We start from the raw sequence: 25,189 nt of genomic DNA, 5'->3' as shown, positions 1-25,189 counted from the left end.
ATCAAAATAATGGTAAATGTGGATAATGATAAGTGAGGAAGTGGTTGTGGTGGAGGATGAGGCCGGAATGTATAGAGATGCATTGCCGGATTTCCCTGGGAGATTCAGGATGCCCGGAATGTGGGGGGCCGGAAGCCCTGTTGGAGGTCTTTGCCCGAAGGGAATGCCTCGCGATGCCAGGATTTGAGGTGCGGGATGCCCGGCCAGGGAGTGTAAATGCCGGAAGCCTTGTCGGAGGTTTCTGCCCGAAGGGAATGCCTCGTGATGCTAGTTGAGATGCGAGATGCCCAGAATGTGGGGGGCCGGATGCCCGGTGGCCTGGGAGGCTGAATGTTGGAAGCCTCGGAGGTCTTTGCCTGAGGGGATGATAAAATTGATGAATTGAGAAATGGGTGATGTGGTGATCAAATTGAAAGCTAAAAGTGGAAATTAAATCATGGCATGATATGCATGATGATGATGATGATATGTGATGTGAAATAATGATGATCATCCATGATATGATATGCATGATGATGATGATGATATGTGATGTGAAATAATGATGATCCCATGATATGATATGCATGATAATGATGATGATGATATGTGATGTGAAATAATGATGATCACCCATGATATGATATGCATGATGATATGCATGATGATAATGATGATGATGATATGTGATGTGAAATAATGATGATCATCCATGATATGATATGCATGATGATATGCATGATGATGATGATGATGATATGTGATGTGAAATAATGATGATCACCCATGATATGATATGCATGATGATATGCATGATGATTGATGATGATGATGATGATGATGATATATGATACGGCACGATGACATGTGTAATGTAATGACGTCATGACGACGATGACATGTATGATACGATGATGATACACATGTATGTGTTATAAATTGATATGATGAATGCATGATAGTATGCGCGTGGCTTCAAGGTAAGTAACGCCTGCAATGCATGTATGAATTGCATGATGCATTGAGTTGTTATTGGATTTCCTTATCTGCTAAGTGGTTGTACTCACCCCTTTAGGGACCCACATTTCAGATTAGTAGTATGCCACTTCCTGCCGTCACGCGGGGAGTATTTTACGGTCTACCATCCGATGTAGAGGTCGAGTGTGCTGAGATAGACTGTCCCTCTGTTCCCGGACTGACTTTTATTCGAGTACGCTGTCTAGTGATGTACGACGTAGGCCTGGCTGGGGGCCCTGTCATTCAGGAGTTCATATCCGTACATGTTCGTCGGGATGGAGCGATGCGAGGGATGTTGCCGCCGCCACCGCCTGGTGCACCGGGTTGGGTGTGAGGCCTGTACGTGACGAGTAGGGGCTGGACCCTTTTTGGGGATAGTTAGCGGACACTTATGATGGGGATTGTGCACGTGTGATGTTGAGGGTCGACGGTTCTTTTTGAGGTTTTAAGCTGGACATGGCTGAGTCCTAGCTTTTCCTTTTTGTTGTACCGACCCAAAAGAAGTCCCATCTTGAAAATATATGTAAATAAAGTGTCGTGGCTTGTTTATAAAATTATGGTGATTAGTGGTGTGTATTTGTATCATGGTTGGTAGGGGGAGAGATGGTGATTTTTTAATTTGCTTCGGCTAATGAGTCGCGCTCGGACCGTTTTGTTTTAATAAAAAAAAAATGTGTCTACGAATTAGGACACTTCTTCAAAACAGAAAGGTAATAAGGTGTAACATTGGCGCTGGTGACGACCTGCGAAGGGTTCGGGGTGTCACAGCCACCCCTTTTTGGTATCAGAGCGAATGGTTATAGGTGGAGTGATAAGGAGCCTCATTTGGAAATTGAGGAACACGATGACAATGGACACCCTAGGATCTAAAATGGAATAATTGAATAACGGGTGATGAGTATTCACTCGTAGATCCCCAGTAGTTTATTTTGAGTTGCTTTTAGGTACCAGTAACATGTATATGTTACTTATGTAGTGATAGTAATTGCTTTGAATGGAGGCAGTGAGTCTCAGATTATTCCTGAGGCAATGCTTGGAAATTGCAGGAAAGTCATGGTGCGAGCTGGAAGTGCTCATTCATCGAGGGCTGAAGCCTCTGCTGCAAGGGCTGAACCCCGAATGGAAGATATCCTGCAGGCATTAGCCAATATTGGAAATCTGATGGAAAGGCAGGCGTAGCAACAGCCCGAAGCAGAACGCCGTACTCAAGGACTAGTGGAGCAGTTCTTGAAGCTGAAGCCACTTAAGTTTAATGGAATGGGAAGTCCTGAGGCGGCGGAGCAATGGATTGATGGGATGGAACGAATTTTCCGGCTGTTGGACTGCACCGATCTTTGAGAAAATAGTTTTAGCAGAGTACCAGTTGGAGGGAAATGCGAAGTTTTGGTGGAGAGCTTCGAAGGATATAATCTTTCCACCAGGTACTAATGTGAGCTGGGAGGAGTTTGTTAGGGCTTTCAATAGGAAGCATTTCTCTGATTGTGCTAAGGATAGGAAGATTACTGAATTTGTTCAGCTAGAACAAAAAGGGTTGACAGTAGATTAATATGAGGCTAGATTTTCTGAATTGTCTAGATATGCTCCTAGATTGATTGAGGATCAGGAAGAGAAGGCTAAGAGATTCCTGAAAGGATTGAGGACTGATATTAGAAAGCAACTGGTGCCTTTGAACATAAGAGATTATAATGAGATTTATGAAAGGGCGCAGTTAGTGGAGCAGGAGCTGTTGAGGGAACGGTCGGAGTTTAAGAAACCGTTGAATTTTAATGATGTGAGAAAGGGTAAGAGACCTTATTCTGGTCAAGGTCAGACCTGGAATGTGAAGAAGAAAAGTAACTTTGGGAATTTTGGAGGAGCAAGGAGTGGTCCGAATATAGGGAAAGCACCCTATCAGCCTGGTATTTGTTAGAAGTGTAATGGACGCCATGGCCCAGGACCTTGTACGGGACAACAAAAATGTTTTGGTTGTGGACAAGTGGGTCATCTTAGGAGAAATTGCCCACAAGAGAGGTCGCAAGTGAGTGTTGGCTCGGTGCGACTGGGATATCGAGTGCTTTGTTAGGTCAAACCCACAAGGAAATCCTCAGAGACCACCTGCACAAGGAAGGGTGTATGCGATTACCCAGGAGGAAGCGGAAGCTTCCAAAAATGTTATCTCAGGTGCGATTCTTATTAATGGTGAAAAGGCATATGCATTGTTTGACACGGGTGCAACGCATTCGTTTGTGTCTGAAAGATATAGATGTTTGAATAAGATAGAAGTTATGCCGCTTGAGACGCCTCTTTGTGTTTCCACGCCTTTAAAGGATATGGTATTGTCTACGCTGGTGTGTGGGAATTGTAAGATATCAATGGGAGGAAATGATATGGAAATAGATTTGGTTGTAATGGCTATGTATGATTTTGACGTTATTATAGGAATGGACCGGCTTCGTAAGTATCGGGCTAGAATGGATTGTTATAGAAGAGTGATTCAATTTGTTTTACCTGATCAGTCTAGTTGTGAATTTTTAGGAGGTCAGACCCATTTTCCTGTATCACTTATTTCGGCAGTAGAAGCCTGTAAGTTACTTGACAAAGGATGTCAAGGGTACCTAGCCATAGTTAGAGATTATGCAAGGGAGGAGCCTAATCTTGAGGAAGTTCGTGTAGTTAACGAATTTCAAGATGTATTTCCTGAGGAATTGCCTGGATTGCCGCCAGAGCGAGAGATTGAATTTGAAATTGAATTAATGCCTGGAACGGGACCAATATCAAAAGCCCCATATAGGATGGCCTTAGTTGAATTGAAGGAGTTGAAAGTGTAACTGCAAGAATTGCTTGACAAATGATTCATTAGACCAAGTGCTTCACCTTGGGGTGCACCGGTCTTATTTGTGAAAAAGAAAGATGGATCGATGCGCTTGTGTATTGACTATAGGCAGTTGAATCAGGTGACCATTAAGAATAAGTATCCTTTGCCTAGAATTGATGACTTATTTGACCAACTCCAGGGAAGTTCGGTCTTCTCTAAGATTGACTTGAGGTCGGGATACCATCAGTTGAGAATTAAAAAGGAGGACATTCCTAAGACCGCGTTCAGGACTCGTTATGGACATTATGAGTTCCTTGTTATGCCATTTGGATTGACTAACGCGCCGGCCGCATTTATGGATTTGATGAATAGAATATTTCAGCCTTATTTAGACCAGTTTGTGATTGTTTTTATTGATGATATTCTAGTATATTCAAAAGGGCCTAAAGAGCATGAGCAGCATTTGAGAATAATTTTGCAGACCCTGAAAGAGCATAAGTTGTATGCCAAGTTTAGTAAATGTGAGTTCTGGTTGGACCAAATAATATTTCTAGGACATGTGGTGTTAGGAAAAGGAATTGCAGTAGATCCAGCAAAAGTTGAAATGGTGGTAAATTGGCCGAGATCGACGACACCCACTGAAATACGAAGTTTCTTAGGATTGGCTGGTTATTATAAAAGGTTCATTGAAGGATTTTCACGACTGGCAGGACCTTTAACTAAGTTAACCCGAAAGAATGTGAAGTTTGAGTGGAATGGAGAATGTGAAAGGAGTTTTCAGGAGCTCAAAAGGAAATTGACTTCGGCTCCAATTCTAACTATACCTACTGGACCTAATGGTTTCATAGTGTATAGTGATGCATCTCACAAAGGACTAGGATGTGTGTTGATGCAGCATGGCGAGGTTGTAGCCTATGCATCCAGACAATTGAAACCCCATGAGCTAAATTACCCGACGCATGATTTAGAACTAGCAGCTATAGTGTTTGCCTTGAAGATATGGAGACACTATTTGTATGGGGAAAAGTTTGAGATTTATACGGATCATAAGAGTTTGAAGTATCCGTTCTCACAAAAGGAGTTGAACATGAGACAAAGGAGGTGGATGGAGTTGTTAAAGGATTATGATTGTGAGATAAGATATCATCCAGGGAAAGCAAATAGAGTAGCAGATGCTCTCAGTCGAAAATCAGCTATGGAAATGGCTAGTTTGAGGATGGCAGAATGGGAATTGTTAGAATCTGTAGCAAATTCAGAATTTAAATTGGAAATGGATTGTCTTACTGGCATGCTTAGTGCATTAAGGATTGAGCCAGAGATTATCCAGAAAATTAAAATCCTGCAAGAATCTGACCCAGAGATTTTGAAAATGAAAGATACAAAGATCTTTAGGAAAAGATCAAAATTTCAAGTCTCTGATGATGGAATAGTAAGATGTCAATGACGACTTTGTGTTCCTGACAATGAGGAATTGAGGAAGGAAATTCTGTCGGAGGCACATAAGAGTAATTATAGTATCCACCCAGGTAGTACAAAGATGTACATGAATTTGCGTCAGCAATTTTGGTGGAATGGTATGAAGGCAGATACAGCTAAGTACGTATCTCAATGTTTGACGCGTCAGCAAGTAAAAACGGAACATCGTAAACCCGCAGGACTCTTGAGACCATTAGACATTCCAGAATGGAAATGGGAACATATAACGATGGACTTTGTGCAAGGATTGCCAAGGACATCAAGGAGTCATGATTCAATTTGGGTGATAGTGGATCGTTTGACTAAGTCGGCACATTTCTTAGCGCTTCGCATGGACTACCCAATGGATAAGTATGCGGACATGTATGTAAGTCAAGTGGTACGCTTACATGGTGTTCCAGTGACCATTACTTCAGATCGGGATTCGAGGTTTACTTCGAATTTTTGGAGAAGTCTTCAAGTTGCATTAGGGACTAAGCTTCAATTTAGTACTGCTTTTCATCCCCAGACAGATGGTCAATCAGAAAGAGTAATCCAGATATTAGAGGATATGTTAAGGGCTTGTGTAATCGATTTCAAAGGAAATTGGGATGAAAGATTGCATTTGGTAGAGTTTGCCTATAATAATAGCTTTCAGAAAAGTATAGGCATGGCTCCATATGAAGCATTATATGGAAGGAGATGTAGGACTCCTGTCTATTGAAGTGAAGTAGGAGAAAGAAAGTTGACAGGACCTGAATTGGTACAAGTTACCACTGAGGCTGTTGAAATTATCAGAGAAAGACTTAGAACAGCTCAGAGTAGACAGAAAGGCTACGCAGATAGGCGTAGAAGGCCTTTGGAATTTAGTGTAGGAGACCATGTATTCCTTAAGGTATCTCCAATGAAAGGAATATCTCGATTCGGGATGAAGGGTAAGTTAAGCCCTTGGTTTGTTGGACCTTTTGAAATTCTTGAGAGGATAGGAGATGTAGCTTATCGTTTAGCGTTACCTCCTAAGTTAGAAAATCTGCACGATGTGTTTCATGTATCGATATTAAGGAAGTACCAGCCGGATCCTGGTCACATACTCGATCATGAAGCCATCAAAATGGATGAGAGAGTAAGGTACATTGAAGAGCCTGTGCATATATTAGATCAAAAGAAGCAAATTCTTAGGACCAAGAAGATCCCATTGGTTAAGGGATTATGGCGACATCATGATATGGAGGAGGCCACAAGGGAAAGTGAGGATATGATGAAGGAAAAGTACCCCTATTTGTTTCAAGAAGGCGCGAGTGGTGTTTGAATTTCGAGGACGAAATTCTCTAAGGAGGGGAGAATTGTGGCATCTCAAAATTCAAAGCCAAGCCATAAGGTGTGTTAAAGTTCCTAATTAGGTGATAAGAATTTCCATGGCTTATGCGTTAGCCATTAGTTTTTTTTTTTAGATGATTTGTGCATATGATTGTGAAAATTAAATTTGATGGATTAATAATTTATGCTTGGCCATGTACTTTATAAATTAAATTTCAATAACCAAGATGTCCCAAGACTTTGGCCAAGATGAAAATTGAAATTTAAAAATATTTATAGAAGAAATTCAAAAAAAAAAAGAAGAGGAAAAAGGTTAATTTTTGGAATGGGCCTTAGGCCCATTGGCCTAAGCTTAATGGGCCAAGTCGACCGGCCCAATAGAGGCCCAAGAGAAGTGGTCGCCGGCCATAAAGGAGCCCAAGCCCAAGAAGCCCAACTCCAAGGCCCATGATGCATGTAATTGGACAAGTGGCAAAGGGGAAGGCCATGCATTGGTTGGTTTTTAGGCAAGTAATGATTGTTAATCATGAGGATTTGGGGGTATAAGAAGGGAAGAGAGAGAGGGTGGCCGGCCATTTTGCTCGCCCAAGGAGAGAGAGAGAGAGAGAGAGAGAGAGAGAGAGAGAGAGAGAGGTGTGCGAGAGAGAGAGAGAGAGAGTTGTGCGAGAGAGGAGGAGCGGCCGAGAGAGAAAGGAGGAGGGAACCGCCGTGTGCCGCCGTGTTCGCCGCCGTTCGCCGTCGACCGTCCATTCTAGAGGCAAGTGGGAGTCCTCTAGCTTCTCTTGCATGCTTGTATGTTGTTTACATGTTGAGTTTTGGGTGTTAGATGAGAAAAAAACCGAAGCGTGGATGAGTTGTGTGTGAATGGTATGGCTGTTTGTGTTCGGACCGTGTGAGTCAGAAACTTGTTTGAGCTTGCATGTGTGTTTAGAGTCAGATTTTGGCTTTGATTTCTTCATGAGAGTTGTAGCTAACATCTTGAAATATTCGTGGAAAATGATGGAGATTTGAGGGGTTAAAGTCTTGTTCTACGGAGACCTCAGATCTGGAGAGGTTTTACTGACCTCTTGCTGGATTCGTGATTGCATGTTGGTTTGTGTTGAGAATCTCACTTCTATTTCTCCATGAAATTTGTAGGGAACATCATAAACTACAACATACTCAAATTTGAAGTGAAATGAGCAAGTATAGCCTAGTAAATCAACTAGATCTTGAAGATGATGATTCTGGTGATGTATTCCGAGATACCCGAGACTTCAAGAACCTAAATGATGACTATATTATGGTTATTTGACTTAGATCTCTTCATAAAACTTGTATAGGATATCTTTATGTACGACATATCCAAATTTCAGAGAGAACGAAAGAGAATAGGTAGGTGAAATCTCAATATTTCGGTGATGTGTACACTGGACGATGCGGTAATGGATCCTGAAGCTTCGTGAGGTTGTATAAAATAATATAAAAGTAATCTGGCTTGGAGTTCTTCATGAAAGTTGTACGAAAATGTCTTGGATATCGCTATGTAAAATTTCATAATTTTTGGAGGCCGTATGGATATTTTAATCGAATTTCTTCGGAAACTGTGCATTCTGGTTTTATCCGAATATTATGTGCTGTTTTGTGGAAATTGTGAAATTGTGTGAAATTCAATTTGGCCATGAATTTTGCATGAAATTGTCACCCTATTGGTTTGTTTAATGATTGCTTGAATTTTTATAATTTTGGGAATTTATAGATATTGAATTTAATATTTATTTATAAAAAAATAATAAAAAAAAAAAAAAAAATAAAATGGATTATTTTATTGGCCATAAATTCCATTGAATTTATTAATAAATAATTATACATTGTTGCATGTATGATAAGATATTGGTTTATGTATGGCATTGAATTATGATGCATGTGTGAATCCTATGCCAAGTATGACTTGTTTGATGTCACGCCATATGCCATGTTAAATTGAGATCAAAATAATGGTAAATGTGGATAATGATAAGTGAGGAAGTGGTTGTGGTGGAGGATGAGGCTGGAATGTATAGAGATGCATTGTCGGATTTCCCTGGGAGATTCAGGATGCCCGGAATGTGGGGGGCTGGAAGCCCTGTCGGAGGTCTTTGCCCAAAGGGAATGCCTCGCGATGCCAGGATTTGGGGTGCGGGATGCCCGGCTAGGGAGTGTAAATGCCGGAAGCCCTGTCGGAGGTTTCTGCCCGAAGGGAATGCCTCGTGATACTAGTTGAGATGCGAGATGCCCGGAATGTGGGGGGCCGGATGCCCGGTGGCCTGGGAGGCTGAATGCCGGAAGCCTCGAAGGTCTTTGCCCGAGGGGATGATAAAATTGATGAATTGAGAAATGGGTGATGTGGTGATCAAATTGAAAGCTAAAAGTGGTAATTAAATCATGGCATGATATGCATAATGATGATGATGATATGTGATGTGAAATAATGATGATCACCCATGATATGATATGCATGATGATATGCATAATGATGATGATGATATGTGATGTGAAATAATGATGATCACCCATGATGATGATGATGATGATGATGATGATGATGATGATGATGATGATGATGATGATGATGATGATGATATGTGATGTGAAATAATGATGATCACCCATGATATGATATGCATGATGATATGCATGATGATTGATGATGATGATGATGATGATGATGATGATGATATATGATACGGCACGATGACATGTGTAATGTAATGACGTCATGACGACGATGACATGTATGATACGATGATGATACACACGTATGTGTTATAAATTGATATGATGAATGCATGATAGTATGCGCTTGGCTTCAAGGTAAGTAACACCTGCAATGCATGTATGAATTGCATGATGCATTGAGTTGTTATTGGATTTCCTTATCTGCCGAGTGGTTGTACTCACTCATTTGGGGACCCACATTTCAGATTAGCAGTATGCCGCTTCCTGCCGTCACGCGGGGAGTATTTTACGGTCTACCATCCGATGTAGAGGTCGAGTGTGCTGAGATAGACTGTCCCTTTGTTCTCGGACTGACTTTTATTCGAGTACGCTGTCTAGTGATGTACGACGTAGGCCTGGCTGGGGGCCCTGTCATTCAGGAGTTCATATCCGTACATGTTCGTCGGGATGGAGCGATGCGAGGGATGTTGCCGCCGCCACCGCCTGATGCACCGGGTTGGGTGTGAGGCTTGTACGTGACGAGTAGGGGCTGGACCCTTTTTGGGGATAGTTAGCGGACACTTATGATGGGGATTGTGCACGTGTGATGTTGAGGGTCGAGGGTTCTTTTTGAGGTTTTAAGCTGGACATGGCTGAGTCCTAGCTTTTCCTTTTTGTTGTACCAACCCAAAAGAAGTCCCATCTTGAAAATATATGTAAATAAAGTGTCATGGCTTGTTTATAAAATTGTGGTGATTAGTGGTGTGTATTTGTATCATGGTTGGTAGGGGGAGAGATTATGATGTTTTAATTTGCTTCCGCTAATGAGTCGCACTGGGACCGTTTTGTTTTAATAAAAAAAAAAAAATGTGTCTACGAATTAGGACACTTCTTCAAAGCAGAAAGGTAATAAGGTGTAACATTGGCGCTGGTGACGACCTGCGAAGGGTTCGGGGTGTCACATGTGTTCCTTAGAATTAAGACAACCGGAGCTCAGCTTGACCGGTTCGGGCGAGCTCTGGCCCTCTTCGACCTACTGCTAAGTAGTTGTCAGCGTTGTGAGTTGTGTTTTGAGACCGCTGGCACCTGTTCTAATCCTGCTCAATCCGAGAGACCCCGTTCTAGTGGCACATCCCATCTATTCGACAGAATGCTTGAACTAGATTCGCTTTCATTTCCTTGGGTTTGAGCATTCGACAGCCGCGACGGGGGCCGCAGTGGCTAGCAGTGGGCGGTGGATGGCCGAGCGACGGCTGGGGGAGGTTAGAGCCACGATTCCTCGCATGCGTTGGCAAAGCTCGCCCCGAAACCCCCCTATCGTCATTGTTGAAGGCCTTTGGCCTCGGGGGGTCGAAAGTCACCTCCACATCTAAGCGCGATGGCGTCGTCACGCTTTGGCCAGCTAATCGCCTGGATGGCGCTGTCGCAGCTCCTCTGGTTGCGACTAAGTAGTCGTCGACCGAAAGAGGAAGGCCGAGTTGGGCCAGATCTTTCTGGCCCGCTCAGCCTCTTTCTTTTGTAGCCCACAACCTAGAGTTGGTTTGGGTTGTGGGCCTACAGACCTTTTTTTGTAGGGGAGTGGGCCCGCTAGTTAAGGCCTAATCCTGGCCCTTATGGGCGGGTTGATTGGCCCGCCCCTAAGTGGGCTAGACCTGAGCGAGTCTTACCAACCCACCTTGATCGGGTCAAGCTCGGGTCGAGTCAGACCAAACTCGACTCGGCTCGGGCGAAATTAATAAAAATATATTTTAAAAAAATCGAAAATTAAAAAATATAGGGTTTGGTTAGGAGTTACCATGTCCTGCCTTCTTAATATAATTAGGCCTTTATTTACTCATATATTGATTATATGGTATGTTTAATTTGCATATTTTCTTATGTTTAATTGCACGAGCTAAAGTTGACTACAATTAGGATTTTGATTGCAAATTGTTACTTTAATGATTGCGTATCTGCATGATCACTTTACATGTTAGTGGATAAATATAAAATCAATCCAAATTGCATGACAAAAATCTTTTCTTTTTAAAATGAACAAGATTAAGTACCAAAAGAACACTAAATGGTTAATTAGTGTAATCAAGTCCTTAACTCTAGATTCTCTAGTTGCGTAGGAAGTGAGGTACATTTCCATACATTACTTAGTTTCTAGCTAACCCCAATAGGTTTGTGGCGACTCCTTATTGCGAAATTCTTGAGAACATCTCAATGCCACGCGATATATGAGCTTAGGAGAGCCCAAGCCTAATCATGGGCCTTAGGTCCATCCTTTAGGCAATGCTCCTAAACCTATCCCCTCCCCCCGAGGGATAGGTCACGACACTACTTGATGTATGGATCATCTATCCTATCTCTTATAGTTCCTAGTAAGTCCTGTGCAAGTTTTGTAAAAGAAATGTGGTATGACTGTTAAAAAAAACAACAAAAATGAATTGATTCCAACTAGAAGAGTTACTAAGTGGCGTGTGTATATGGATTAGAGAAAATTGAATGATACCACTATAAAATATCTACTCTATTTACTATTTATCGATAAGATGTTGGCAAGACTTTTAGGACATGAATTTTATTACTTTCTTGATGGATATTTGGGGTATAATCGGATTCTTATTGCACTAGAAGATTAAGATAAAACTACTTTCACTTATTCCTTGGTATTTTTACGTTTAGAAGAATGTTGTTTGTTCTTTATAATGCACCAGCTACTTCTCAGAGATGCATGATGGCTATTTTTCTGATATAGTTGAAAGGGTTAATACCTTGAAAAACCCCAAACTGGTACACTTGTGACAAATTTACCCCAAACTATTTTTTTGACCACAAAAAACCCCAAACCGGTATACCTTTGACAAATTTACCCCAAACTGGTATATTTGTGACAAATTTACCCTCTGTTAGTTTTGGTTAAATTTTATTGTCAAATTATTAAATTAAATGACACGTGACAGTTGACTTGTATAATTTTACGTTCCATTTGTTACAGTTTAAAACTTTTATGATTTTTTTATAATATTAATCCAATTTAGCGGAGAGTATATTTGTCACAAATTTACCAGTTTAGGGGTTTTTTGTGGCCAAGTAAATTAGTTTGGGGTAAATTTGTCATAAATGTACCAATTTAGGGTTTTTTATTATTTATAATTAGTTGGGGTAAATTTGTCACATGTATACCAGTTTGGGATTTTTCATGGTAAAAAAAATAATTTGGGGTAAATTTGTCACAGGTGTACCGGTTTAGGGGTTTTTTAGGGTATTAACCCTAGTTGAAAAATATTTTGAGATTTTCATAGATGATTTCTCCGTTTTTGGCTTATCATTTGATTCTTGCTTAAATAATTTGGCTTTGGTCTTACAAAGATGTGAGGAGACTATCCTTATTTTGAATTAGGATAAGTGTCACTTTATGGTACAAGAAGGAATAGGGCCCGGGCATAAAATTTCTAGAAATGGAATAGAAGTCGATTGAGCCAAAGTGGAAGTCATTACAAAATTGCCTTCACCAACATCTGTGAAACTTGTTTGAGGATTTTTGGGGCATGCAGGATTTTACAGGCAGTTTATAAAAGATTTTTCAAAAATTGTTAAACCTTATTCTAATCTTTTGGTAAAAGATGTTCTATTTAATTTTTTTGACGAATGCATGCAGCTTTTAACACTTTGAAGAAGAAGTTACTGTCAGCACCAAATATGGTAGTATCGATTGGGATTTACTTTTGAGCTGATGTATGATACTAGCAATTCTATAGTGGGAGTTGTTCTAGGACAAAGGAAAATGGAGTTTTTCAAACCATTTATTATGTCGGTCGAACCTTGTCGATGCACAATTGAATTATTCAACAATGAAAAAGGAACTTTTGAGGTAATTTTTGCTTTTAATAAATTTTGTTCTTATTTTTTTTTGGTCGGATAATTTCGTTCTTATTTAATTGGCTTAAAATTTATAGTTTATCCTAACCACTATACTCTTAAACATCCGCTTGAAGAGAAAGAAAGAAAACCCCGGTTAATTAGGTGGAAGATTTGATTTGGAAATCAAAGATAAAAAGCAAACCAAAAATTTAATTAAGGATCACTTGTCAAGAATTCAGAATTCAAAGAAAAAGGTAAGACTAATTTTGGAAGAGTTCCTTAAGAGAAATTTTTCCCGTCAAATCCACAAAAATTCCTTAGTATGTTGACTTTGTTAATTATTTAGTAAGAAAAAAATTCTTTTTGATTTAACAATTATTTTTGGGAAGAACCTTTCTTATTTGAAATATGTGCAAACCAAGTCATAAGGAGATGTGTTCCAAATGAAAACATAACAAGTGTTTTACATCATTGTTATGACGAAGAGGCAGGTGGCCATTTTTGGTGCCACCAAAACTACAGTTAAGAATTTGTAATTTGGATATTGTTGGCCCATACTTTTTAAAGATGCATACTCCTACTCCTACGCAGCTTCATGTGATTAGTGTCAAAGAACCAGAAATATTTCAAGGAAAAATGAGATGTCTTTAAACAACATTATTGTGTGTGAATTATTTGATATTTGAGGTATTGGTTTCATGAGAATTTATACATTTTAGCGATTGTGGAGTATGTATCTAGGTGGATAAAAGCTGTAGCATTGCCAACTGATAATGCTAAGATTGTGGTCAAATATTCTTGAAGAAAAATATTTTTACCCAATTCGGCACTCCTAAGGCAATCATAAGTGATACGGGGACATTTTTACAACATACAGTTTGAAGCATTTTGGAGTAAGTAGGAGTCACATATAAGGTTGCAACTCCTTATCATTCTTAGACTAGTGGTCAAGTAGAGATTTCAAATAGCAAAGTCAATAGAATTTTATAAAAAACAATGAATGCCTTTAGGATAGATTGGTCAATGAAACTTGATGATGCACTTTGGGCTTTTAGAATAGCGTTTGAATTCCAATTAGGATTTCTCCTTTTAGACTAGTGTTTGAGAAGGCATGTTACTTACCGGTGGAATTAGAGCATAAAGCATATTAGGCATTAAAATTTTTGAATTTTGACATGCAGTTTACATGTGAAGAGAGATTGTTACAATTGAATGAATTGGAGGAATTTCGCAATGAGGCCTATGAAAATCCTAAGTTGTATAAGAATCATACAAAAAGATGACATAACAAGCACATATTCATAAGAGAATTCGAAATTGGTTAAAAAGTTTTACTTTATAAGTCTTGTCTTAAATTTTTTCAAGAAAGTTATGGTCTCGATGGCCTAGTTCTTTCAAAGTCATATAGGTATTCCCATATGAAACAATTAAAGTTTCACATGACACCGAAAGTACATTCAAGGTGAATGGTCAATATTTGAAGCCCTACTTTGGAGGTAGTTAACTTACAATAGGTAGAAGACCACCATTAAAATTCAACCTCCACAATAGCAACATTTGAGATAGTTTGGCTGAAAACTATAAAGTAATCATTTCTTGGGAGGCAACCCAAGGACTTTCATTATGTTTCTTCACTTATTTTTATTTTTTTATTTTTGGTAAGGTTTTCTTCACTTATATGCTGTGAAACAAGCTATTATTGCGAAAATAGGATTTTTAAGTTTACTTTTCGCAAAAAAAAAAAAAAAAAGAAAAAAAAAAAAAAAAAAAGATTAACTTTTCTCTGTTTTATCCAAGTTAATTTTCTTCCTTGAGGGACCATGTTCCAGGAGTTTAATCATCAAGGCTATCAATGGACACATCCTACAACAATGAGAGTTTTCTTGCTCATATTTTTTTTTTGTCACATTGAGGGCAATGCTTTATTCAAGTTTGTGGGGAGACAAATTTTTTGCTAAATCTATTTTTTTTTAATCATGATTGCATTCCTTATTGTGAATTTTTGTTATTCTTAGGAAAATGTAATATTTTGTTCGAATTTGCAACTGATGTATGAGTTAATTTTGATTATGATTATGTTGATCCACTTACTAAGCACTAAAAGTCTCTAATTTTTTTTAATTGTGTGAAAATTTAAAGAACATTTATGTGAAGTATGTGATTTTCTTAGATCTCTTCCAAATTTTAGAATTTCTTTGATTTTTCTTTTGAGGCGAAATCCTAAGTTATATCTAACTAAGAAAATGATTTATACAATTTTTGGATTGATTGAGTCTTTCAAGCCAACCCTGCTTATTTATCCCTAGTAATCTCGTTGAGCCTTAATTATCATCCATTTTTTTATTGACACCCATATATGTTTAGCCTATATTTCATCAAATTATATCATTGTCCCACGGCCCATGAACACGTTAATTTTTTTAATAAAAGTTTATTTGAGCCTTATAGCAATTTGAGAGGATGAGTGGAGCATGAAAAGGAAAAAAAAAATATGGATTGCTATGGTTGTTTAGGGTGTATCAAAAAAAGATTTTTTTTTATAGCTTTTATGGTTCCCTATCCAATTTTTAATTGAGTGAGTCTTTTGGATACTCAATGAGTTGGAAATTTTCATATTATATCAAGAGGGACTTTGGAAGGAACTCCACCATAAAGCAATTTTAGAAAAAAAAAAAAAAGAGCAATGAAAAAAGAAAAAAAAGAAAAAAAAAGAATTATAATATATGGTGGTAGAAAGATCATCTTGAAGGAGTGAAATTAGGGACAGTGACATTGCCTTTAATAAGATCCTAGAAATTAACATGTTGATTGGTGAGTTGAGCTGATAATTACCATTATCTTACCTTTAGCGTAGCCTTACATTGCAAACTAAGAAGATTCCTACTAATTTTTGGTTGGATGATTAACTTACATTAGTGGAGAAATGAATGAAAAGCAAGCCTATGAGGTTTTATCATTATTATAGAGAATTTTTAAGAGGTTGTTTATCAATGTAAATTTATTTGGATTGTATATAACTTGAAAAGATGAGGACTCATCCACCAATTGGATCACATAATGGTCTTAACTTATAAATCAATTTCAATGTTTGGATGAATTTTTTTTTTTAATTGTGAATTTGAGCAATTATGAAAAAATATCATGGAGAAGGTTGTTGCTTTGAGTATACACTATATCTTGCTTTTGTTTGAGAACTAGTAAAATGTTAAGTTTGGGGGTTTGATAACTATATAAAAGTAGAGTTATTTGACCTATTTAGGCAACAAATAATGCAATATCCATGAGAAAATATTTGGATTTCTTTCCGATTATTCGAATTTTCCTTGTTTATGTAATGAAATATGGAGAAAATAAGAAAAAGAATGGAAAAAAAAAAGGGAATCATGGATTTTGTCCCTAATTTTATCCACAAGCATTGAAAGATGCATATCTAATCAGAGATCCTTTGATTTACTACATAATTTTATGCGAAAAATAAGCAATTGTCTGGAGATGAGGGTCTCGGATGTATCCTATAAATAGGAGAATATTGAGAACCTAGGAGATAGCTAGGTTTCTATTTTTACATCATTTTTCATTGTTTTAAGAGTTTTTCAAGCATTTTAGAGAGAAGACAAAAGTAGTGACCGAATTTTTATTCTTTAATTCAAGATGTTAGGTTTGATTTATAGTTTTGTTTCTTCTTCTACTATGTTCTAATTTTCTTTTGTTAAGGCTATAATGTAGCTTGATCATGATAATATGAATTTCATGATTTTTATGAATGCAAGTGATTTCATTCATGTGAGTTACATATTATCGTGCTTAATGCTTTTAAGTGATCGACCACCAGTAGAATGATTTGATGTGGATATTTGAGATTGAGAAATAATAATATGCAATTGCTCCTTGTAATATATAACCATGAATTAAACATGGATATAAATATACCACATTATTTGTGTAGTTTTTGGTGATAAGATGATCCAAAAGACTTATTATAAGCTGAGAATATTAATAGATTTTAATATACTCATGCTTATTTAAATTTATATAGAGATATAGTGGATTAATAAACTGAGTAGGTTTGCTATAATTAGAGATAGAATAGTAAATAGATTAGAAAATTCCACTATCACATGTTTGTTATTGTTTTTGTACGCATAATAATTTGAAATTTATATCTAATAGTTATGATAAGATCGGATGCTCTAATATATTTATCTGATTGATGTACTGCATTTAGTTTCCAAATTTTGCTTTGAAGATTTTTAGTTTAATTTTTTTCTCAATTCTATTTTGATATGTTAGATAAATTTAGAATTAATCTATTGTTAATATTTATTTGGTTTTCATTTGTCTTTGTAAGACGATATTATTTTCTTATCATTACATTACTTGTTTGATATTTCGTTTGCGTTTAGAATATTACAATTAAGTGTCCTCGCGACTATAATTGGATTTGTTATGAGTGAATTTGGGGATTGCGTGAATCAATTTCTTGCAAATTGTTATTCTTATATCGATAACAAATCTAATTATTTCGTGAGCGGTTCGAAATGACTGGACTTTTTCAATAGATATAGGTGAAGATTCGTAACCTTTTCAAATTATTAATAGTAGAATTAATGTGCCTAATTTCTTGTGGGTAGGCTACAAGCATTAAGTTTTGCCCTTTCTAGCGGTCCGGCCTTATTTGCATTTAAGGACTCATCTCGAGTGTGATATAACTAGTTAGATGTTTGAGTCTTGTCTGATATAAGATAAAGTTAGATAAAAACCATACTAGGCAATACAACCTCCTCATAATCATACTCAATGTGTGCTAGGGCTCCAAAAAGCGGTAGTGGGGAAATGGCCATTCTAAATGTCTAAAAAAAGAAAAAAGAAGCTAAAGCCCAGCAAGTGAAATCTCTAAGTTTAACGTAGGAGTTCACCTTTGCAGCCACTCTGGCATAACAATCATAAACATTCGAAGCAACATAATCAATGCATAAGAATACACTCTTACCTTTTTTGCAAGTACCTCACACAAATGCATGGTTATCACCTACTCAATGCACATGTATGACATATAATTTCTTAATGCATCGATATCATTTGGTTCTTTATCATTATGTATATATGTACATTCATGAACATGTATCATCTTATTTACTTCAGCTCTCGAACACTCCTGAGACATCTTGACACACGGGACATCTCAACATGGTTTAACCCTGTAGATTTGTTTTGTTATCGTAAATTTAGGGATTTTATAACTTCATGTAAATAAGTGTTCTAGATGATAGGGATTATTGAAAAACACAACTTATTGTTACTATTGTTATTTATTTCATTTAACTCCAAAATTATAATCATTGACTATGGGTTATAAATAGCCACACTGTATTCTTGCAAAAATTGTCCAAAAAGTCATAAACTTATTGTACAACGGCTTTAGTTCTAAGCCTTTCAATTGTGCTAATTTAGTCCAAAAACCTCTTGACAATTTGCTAATTCAGTCTTAAAATTTTCAATTGCACCAATTTAGTCTTAAATCTTTTAACCCGTTGCCAATATAGGTTTTTCAGGGCAAAAACACAACGCAAGTGCCAAAACTCAGCACGGGGGATACTTAACACTTAAGTGCCAAAAGTTCTGAAAGGTACACTTAAGTACCACTTCTTTGAAAAATGAGACATTTAAGTGCCAACTCCAATGAAGGGAGCCATCGGAAAGCTCAATCAATAAAAAAAAAGAAGCTAAAACGACGTTGTTTTGCCTCTTATTTGAATTTTAATATATATTAGTTAAATTAAATTTAAAAAAAAAGGGATTGCAACATTTGTTGAATGAGGTTTGTGCTCGTCTCCGCCACCCCATCATCATCGGGAAGGGTTGGCAACGGTGGGAGGAGGGTTGGCCGGGTTCATCGGGCCTTGACTAGGGGCTAGCAACCTTGGCTAACCGATGGCCAGAGGGTCTCCAGCCCTTGTCGAATCTAGGGAAGGGCTGTGACCCTCACCCTAGATTTGGGCGAGAGCTTGTAGGCCCTCGCCGCCAATCCGCTAGGGCTACCAAACCCCGGCCGTCGTCAGCCCTTCCTAATGATTGTAGGGTAGCAATGACGAGGGCTTGCACAACCCTCATTGAACAAGTGCTGCAATCCCTTTTTTAAAATTTATTTTTAAATTTAATTAAATTAATATTTATATGAAAATTCAAATCTGAGGCAAAACAACGTCGTTTCCGGCTTATCTAGCCACATCGTATGCAAAACGACGTCATTTTGTACTTGTCTCACTGAAAAAAAGTCACATCGATATTTTGATCAAAATTTCTCATCGTTGACACTTAAATGATCTATTTTTCTCCTATTTTCACACTTAAGTATATCTTCATGAACTTTTAACACTTAAGTGTCATCTTGTGCTAAGTTTTAGTACTTAGGGTATTCAGCACTCATTTTTTTGGCTAATTTTTGCTGGAAATCGCCAACCTAATGGTCTAGTCAAAGTTGAATGTCCTTAACATGGACAATTTTTTAAATTTTTTGAAAAAAGGAAAAGTAAGAAAAGAAATGAAAAAAAAAAATCAATAAAAATAATAAAAATAATAAAAATAATAAAAATAATAAAAAATTGATCTTTTTTTTTTTAAATTTAAAAATCGTTCATGCCAGCACTAGTTGTGCCAATAGAAAGACTAGCTTTGATTAGACTGCCACGTTAGTGATTTTCGATCAAAATTAACAAGAAGAATTGTAATATGTTAAAAGGTTTATGATTAAATTAGTAAATAGTTAAAAGGTTAGGACTAAAATGATACAATTAAAATGTTTCAAACTAAATTAACCATTGTATAATAAGTTTAAGACTAAATTAACATAATCGAAAGGTTTAGGACTAGATTGACTACCATACAATAGTAGGACTTTTTGGACAATTTTCAATTCTATGTAAGTCTCGATCAATCAATTAAAGAACTCAATGTTCTTGCAAATTTGTCTTTATTTTTACTTTTCTGCGACTTATCTTTTCCGCTATATAAATATCTTTCAATTTCCATACTTTAATTGTAGTTTATAGATCTTCGTTGTTGATTAAATTCCGATGTTGCATCTTTATCAACTTAGTATGTTGTCAATTAAATTCCGGCAAAGCTTTTCATGTCATCATATTTTTGATTAAATTCCGTAAAAGTATACATATTTATTAGGCAAAAGAATGCTTCAAGTGTCATAACTTGGCACAAAGGGACACTTAAGTGTCATTACTTACGAAAGTGCCACTCAAGTGCCACATTTGAAGAGAAATTGATCACTTAAGTGTTGACGTTGTTTTGCACACGACGTGGTAAAAAATTAATTAAATTAAATTTAAAATAATTTTTTTAATATTAAAAATTAAAAAAATTAAAAGGGGGAGAGGTTGAGGGCTTAGCCCTCAGCTGCCTCCCCACTTTTTATTTATTTAAATTTTAAATATTTTTAGTTTTTTTTTTAAATTTTTAAATTTTTTAATATTAATTTTTAATTTTTAAATATTTTAAATAAATTTAAATTTAAATTTAATTTAATTATTTTTTTACCATGTCAACACCAAAACGATGTCGTTTTGCACTTGCTTCGGCAGAAAATCGCCACGTTAGCAATTTGGCCGGATTGACACTTAAGTGATCAATTTTGCTCGATTTTGATACTTAAGTGTCACTTTCGTAAGTTATGGCACTTAAGTGTCCATTTGTGTCAAGTTATGGCACTCCAAGGGTTCGTGCGTCTTTTATTGTGTTCCATTGATACAACATTTGTCTTGAATTACCACAAAACTTGTCTCCTCTTAATAAAAATCGAAGATGAATTTCAGTGAAAGATACTTCATAGATGATGTAATTTCGTCAGAAAAAGGGGCAACTATGTTCTCCATCTCTTTCTCTTCTGTATCTCTCAATTATGTTGAAACTTCACGATTCCTTCGTAGTTTTTTGAATCACGTCAAAACTCCATGAAGTTGAAAGAGTTGAAGCTCATACTCCTCCATAACTCTCTGGTTCACATCAAAAGTCAACAAAAGCAACAAGAGAGTAGAAACTCATTTTGCTCCTTAACTCTACGGTTCAAGTTGAAGGTGCATGAAAGTGGCGAGAGAGTCGAAACACTATACTTTTCGGTGTTGCAAAGTTGAACGATCATATTTTCTCATCGTTGACACTTAAATGATCTATTTTTCTCCTATTTTCACACTTAAGTATATCTTCATGAACTTTTAACACTTAAGTATCATCTTGTGCTAAGTTTTAGTACTTAAGGTATTTAGCACTCATTTTTTCGGCTATTTTTTGCTGGAAATCGCCAACCTAACGGTCTAGTCAAAGTTGAATGTCCTTAACATGGACAATTTTTTAAATTTTTTGAAAAAAAGGAAAAGTAAGAAAAGAAATGAAAAAAAAAATCAATAAAAATAATAAAAAATTGATATTTCTTTTTTAAATTTAAAAATCATTCATGCCAGCACTAGTTGTGCCGATAGAAAGACTAGCATTGATTAGACTGCCACGTTAGTGATTTTCGATCAAAATTAACAAGAAGAATTGTAATATGTTAAAAGGTTTATGATTAAATTAGTAAATAGTTAAAAGGTCAGGACTAAAATGATACAATTAAAATGTTTCAAACTAAATTAACCATTGTATAATAAGTTTAAGACTAAATTAACATAATTGAAAGGTTTAGGACTAGATTGACTACCATACAATAGTAGGACTTTTTGGACAATTTTCCCCTTTTCTATGTAAGTCCCGATCAATCAATTAAATAACTCAATGTTCTTGCAAATTTGTCTTTATTTTTACTTTTCTGCGACTTATCTTTTCCGCTATATAAATATCTTTCAATTTCCATACTTTAATTGTAGTTTATAGATCTTTGTTGTTGATTAAATTCCGATGTTGCATCTTTATCAACTTAGTTTGTTGTCAATTAAATTCCGGCAAAGCTTTTTATGTCATCATATTTTTGATTAAATTCCGTAAAAGTATACATATTTATTAGACAAAAAAATGCTTCAAGTGTCATAACTTGGCACAAAGGGACACTTAAGTGTCATTATTTATTTAGAAAGTGCCAAAGTGCCACATTTGAAGAGAAATGGATCACTTAAGTGTTGACGTTGTTTTGCACATTGACGTGGTAAAAATTAATTAAATTAAATTAAAAATAATTTTTTAATATTAAAAAATTAAAACAATTAAAGGGGGGGAGAGGTTGAGGGCTTAGCCCTCAGCCGCCTCCCCACTTTTTTTTTTTTTTTTTTTTTTAATTTTTTTAATTTTTAGTTTTAATTTTTATTTTTTTATATTAAATTTTTAATTTTTAAATATTTTAAATAAAATTAATTTTAAAATTAATTTAATTATTTTTTTACCACGTTAACACCAAAACGATGTCGTTTTGCACTTGCTTCGGCGGAAAATCGTTACGTTAGCAATTTGGCCGGATTGTCACTTAAGTGATCAATTTTGCTATGATTTTGGTACTTAAGTGTCACTTTCGTAAGTTATGGCACTCCAAGGGTCCGTGCATCTATTTATTGTGTTCCATTGATACAACATTTGTCTTGAATCACCACAAAACTTGTCTCCTCTTAATAAAAATCGAAGATGAATTTCAGTGAAAGATACTTCATAGATGATGTAATTTCGGCAGAAAAAGGGGCAACTACGTTCTCCATCTCTTTCTCTTATGTATCTCTCAATTATGTTGAAACTTCACGATTCCTTCGTAGTTTTTTGAATCACGTCAAAACTCCATGAAGTTGAAAGAGTTGAAGCTCATACTCCTCCGTAACTCTTTGGTTCACATCAAAAGTCAACAAAAGCAACAAGAGAGTAGAAACTCATTTTGCTCCTTAACTCTATGGTTCAAGTTGAAGGTGCATGAAAGTGGCGAGAGAGTCGAAACACTATACTTTTCGGTGTTGCAAAGTTGAACGATCATATTTTCTTTGGTACTAAATTTGGTGTTTTTGGCAGATCTATCGCATCGGTGTTATTGGAGCTTGTTTATTTCTTATTATAGTCAAATGTGTGGATCTGGAATACTGCAATGAGCTCTTTTGCTATTTCATATTTAGATAGTCCAATATTCAGATGGTCCATTGGATACAAAATTCGGGATACAAAGACAATGACATAAGGATATGGAACAAGTTTTACTTAATGAAATTCATAGACAAAACAGTGTAAAAGCTAGAATCTTTTCGAATGGTTTGATCTGTGATTCCCACGCAAAAGGTTCATGAAACAGACTACTTCGCATGCCGACAATGTAATCGACCTTTTCATGCAGGTGTTTAGCTGTCGTTTTCAAGAACCATCGAATGTTTTTAAGAATCATCGAATTAATAAATGCTTGGCGAAAAGATGCTTGCTGCGGCTAAAATCCATTTATGCCAGAGCCTCGCGCAATCTCGCCAGAAAATTACAAATCGGACACTCTCGCACTCCTTCCCCTTCCTCACCACACGGACAAAAGTTTGGATTTTTTAGACTACTCCTTTAGATTCTGATTCGTGTTTTTATCCATTCAAGAAGAACTAACTTCGTACGATCCGGCACTGTCGTCATTCTCCCGACATCCCATCCGTACTGAAGATTCCCTCCTTTTCGATCTTCACGCAGGCATGGGGTCCCTGGAGAACGCCTCCGACGAGCCCCTCACACCGGCGGGGCGCCTCTTCCTCCAGAAGGAGATGAACCAGGTGATCTACTGTGTCATCGGCATGAAGCAACCCCTCAATGTCAACGCCCTCAAGTCAGCGATCCAGAGCTGCCCCATGTTTACCCACCCCAGGTTCTGCAGCCTCATGGTGCAGGACTCCGCAGCCGAAAGCACTGGAGGAGGACCCACGCGGACATTGACCGCCATGTCGTCCCAGTCCACGGTCCCATTGCCGAAGGCCTCTCTGACGAGGCGGCCGTCAATGAGTACCTCGCTGACCCGTCCACCGACTCACCGGGGCTCCTGGGCGACGACAAGCCCCTGGGGGACGTCCACCTCCTGTTGGCCAACCGGTGCCTGGTGTTCCGGATCCAACATGCCCTGGACGACGCGATCTTGCTGATGTCGATGTTCCTGGCATCGTGCCAGCGGGTGGAAGACCCCGAGGCGCTGCCGACGATCGTTCCTCCGTTGTCGGTTAAGAGGAGGAGGGGCGGCGGCAGCGACTGGTGGAAGGCCGCAGTGAGGGTGTTGGGGGTGATGTGGTTCACGGTGGTCTTCGTAGGAGTTCATGCTGCGAAGCATGTGGGCGAGCGACCGGAAGAAATCCCAGCCAAGAGAGTCGTGCAAACTCGGGCGAGCACTCGCGGGGGGTCATTCGAACAATCCCGGCCAGCCCAGCCCTCGGAATCGCCAAAAACGCTTGCTGAGAATTTCCGGAATCTGTATTTGAACTTTCCTTATTTTCTGTATTTTATATATGATTGTTTTGTGTCACTAAAAAGAAATTAAAAAAAAAATGCCACTTCTCCACCATATCATCAATGAACCGCGATTTAACGACTTGTCATCCTTTTTTACCCTGAAAATTTAATTTGAACAAAAATATTAGTAGAGATCACATTGAAAAAAATAATGTGTACAAAGTGAAGATTAAACAAATTAGAAAAGTATTGAATCCAAGGTGCCATTATTCTTTTTGGGCGGTAAACACGAGATATAACTTTAGAACTTACGGCATTAGCGACCGCTGACTTGACCACTTTCATGTCCTCCAGCCGAAACCTCGCCATGGCCAGCTTCCTCGGCCAGAGTTCCACCCCTGCGTCGTCGCTCACCAGCATCCTCCGATCGCTCACCCACATGATCCTCAGCACGAACTCCACTACAAAAACCACCGTGAACCACACCACCTCCAACACCCTCACTACCGCCTTCCACCATTTGCCGCCACCGCCACTCCTCCTCACGCTGACGACAGAGTACCGATCGTCGGCAGCGCCTCGGGGTCGTCCACCTGTTGGGACCCTACTGGGAAAGACGAAACCAGTGAGATCCCGTCGCCAAGTGCGTGGTGGATCCATAACACCATGCACTGGTGGGCCATCAGGAGGTGGACGTCCCACAGGGGCTTGTCGTCGCCC

At 37.7% G+C, this 25,189-nt stretch overlaps 1 protein-coding gene across 1 annotated transcript in view; it reads right to left on the bottom strand.

The window, feature by feature from the left end:
• LOC120288476 (O-acyltransferase WSD1-like) overlaps positions 1-25,189 on the bottom strand; it is a 48,370-nt gene extending 23,181 nt beyond the window's left edge. Inside the window, exon 1 of the mRNA XM_039302477.1 lies at positions 24,783-25,189. Within this exon, the coding sequence (XP_039158411.1) occupies positions 24,783-25,129 (347 nt within the window). The 5' untranslated portion in view covers positions 25,130-25,189. The remainder of the gene's footprint in view (positions 1-24,782) is intronic.

The sequence above is a fragment of the Eucalyptus grandis genome, chromosome 9 (genome assembly GCF_016545825.1).
Source record: "Eucalyptus grandis isolate ANBG69807.140 chromosome 9, ASM1654582v1, whole genome shotgun sequence".
Taxonomy (NCBI): domain Eukaryota; kingdom Viridiplantae; phylum Streptophyta; class Magnoliopsida; order Myrtales; family Myrtaceae; genus Eucalyptus; species Eucalyptus grandis.
Note: the sequence above shows the minus strand (reverse complement) of the source record. Positions and strands in the feature narration are given on the sequence as shown.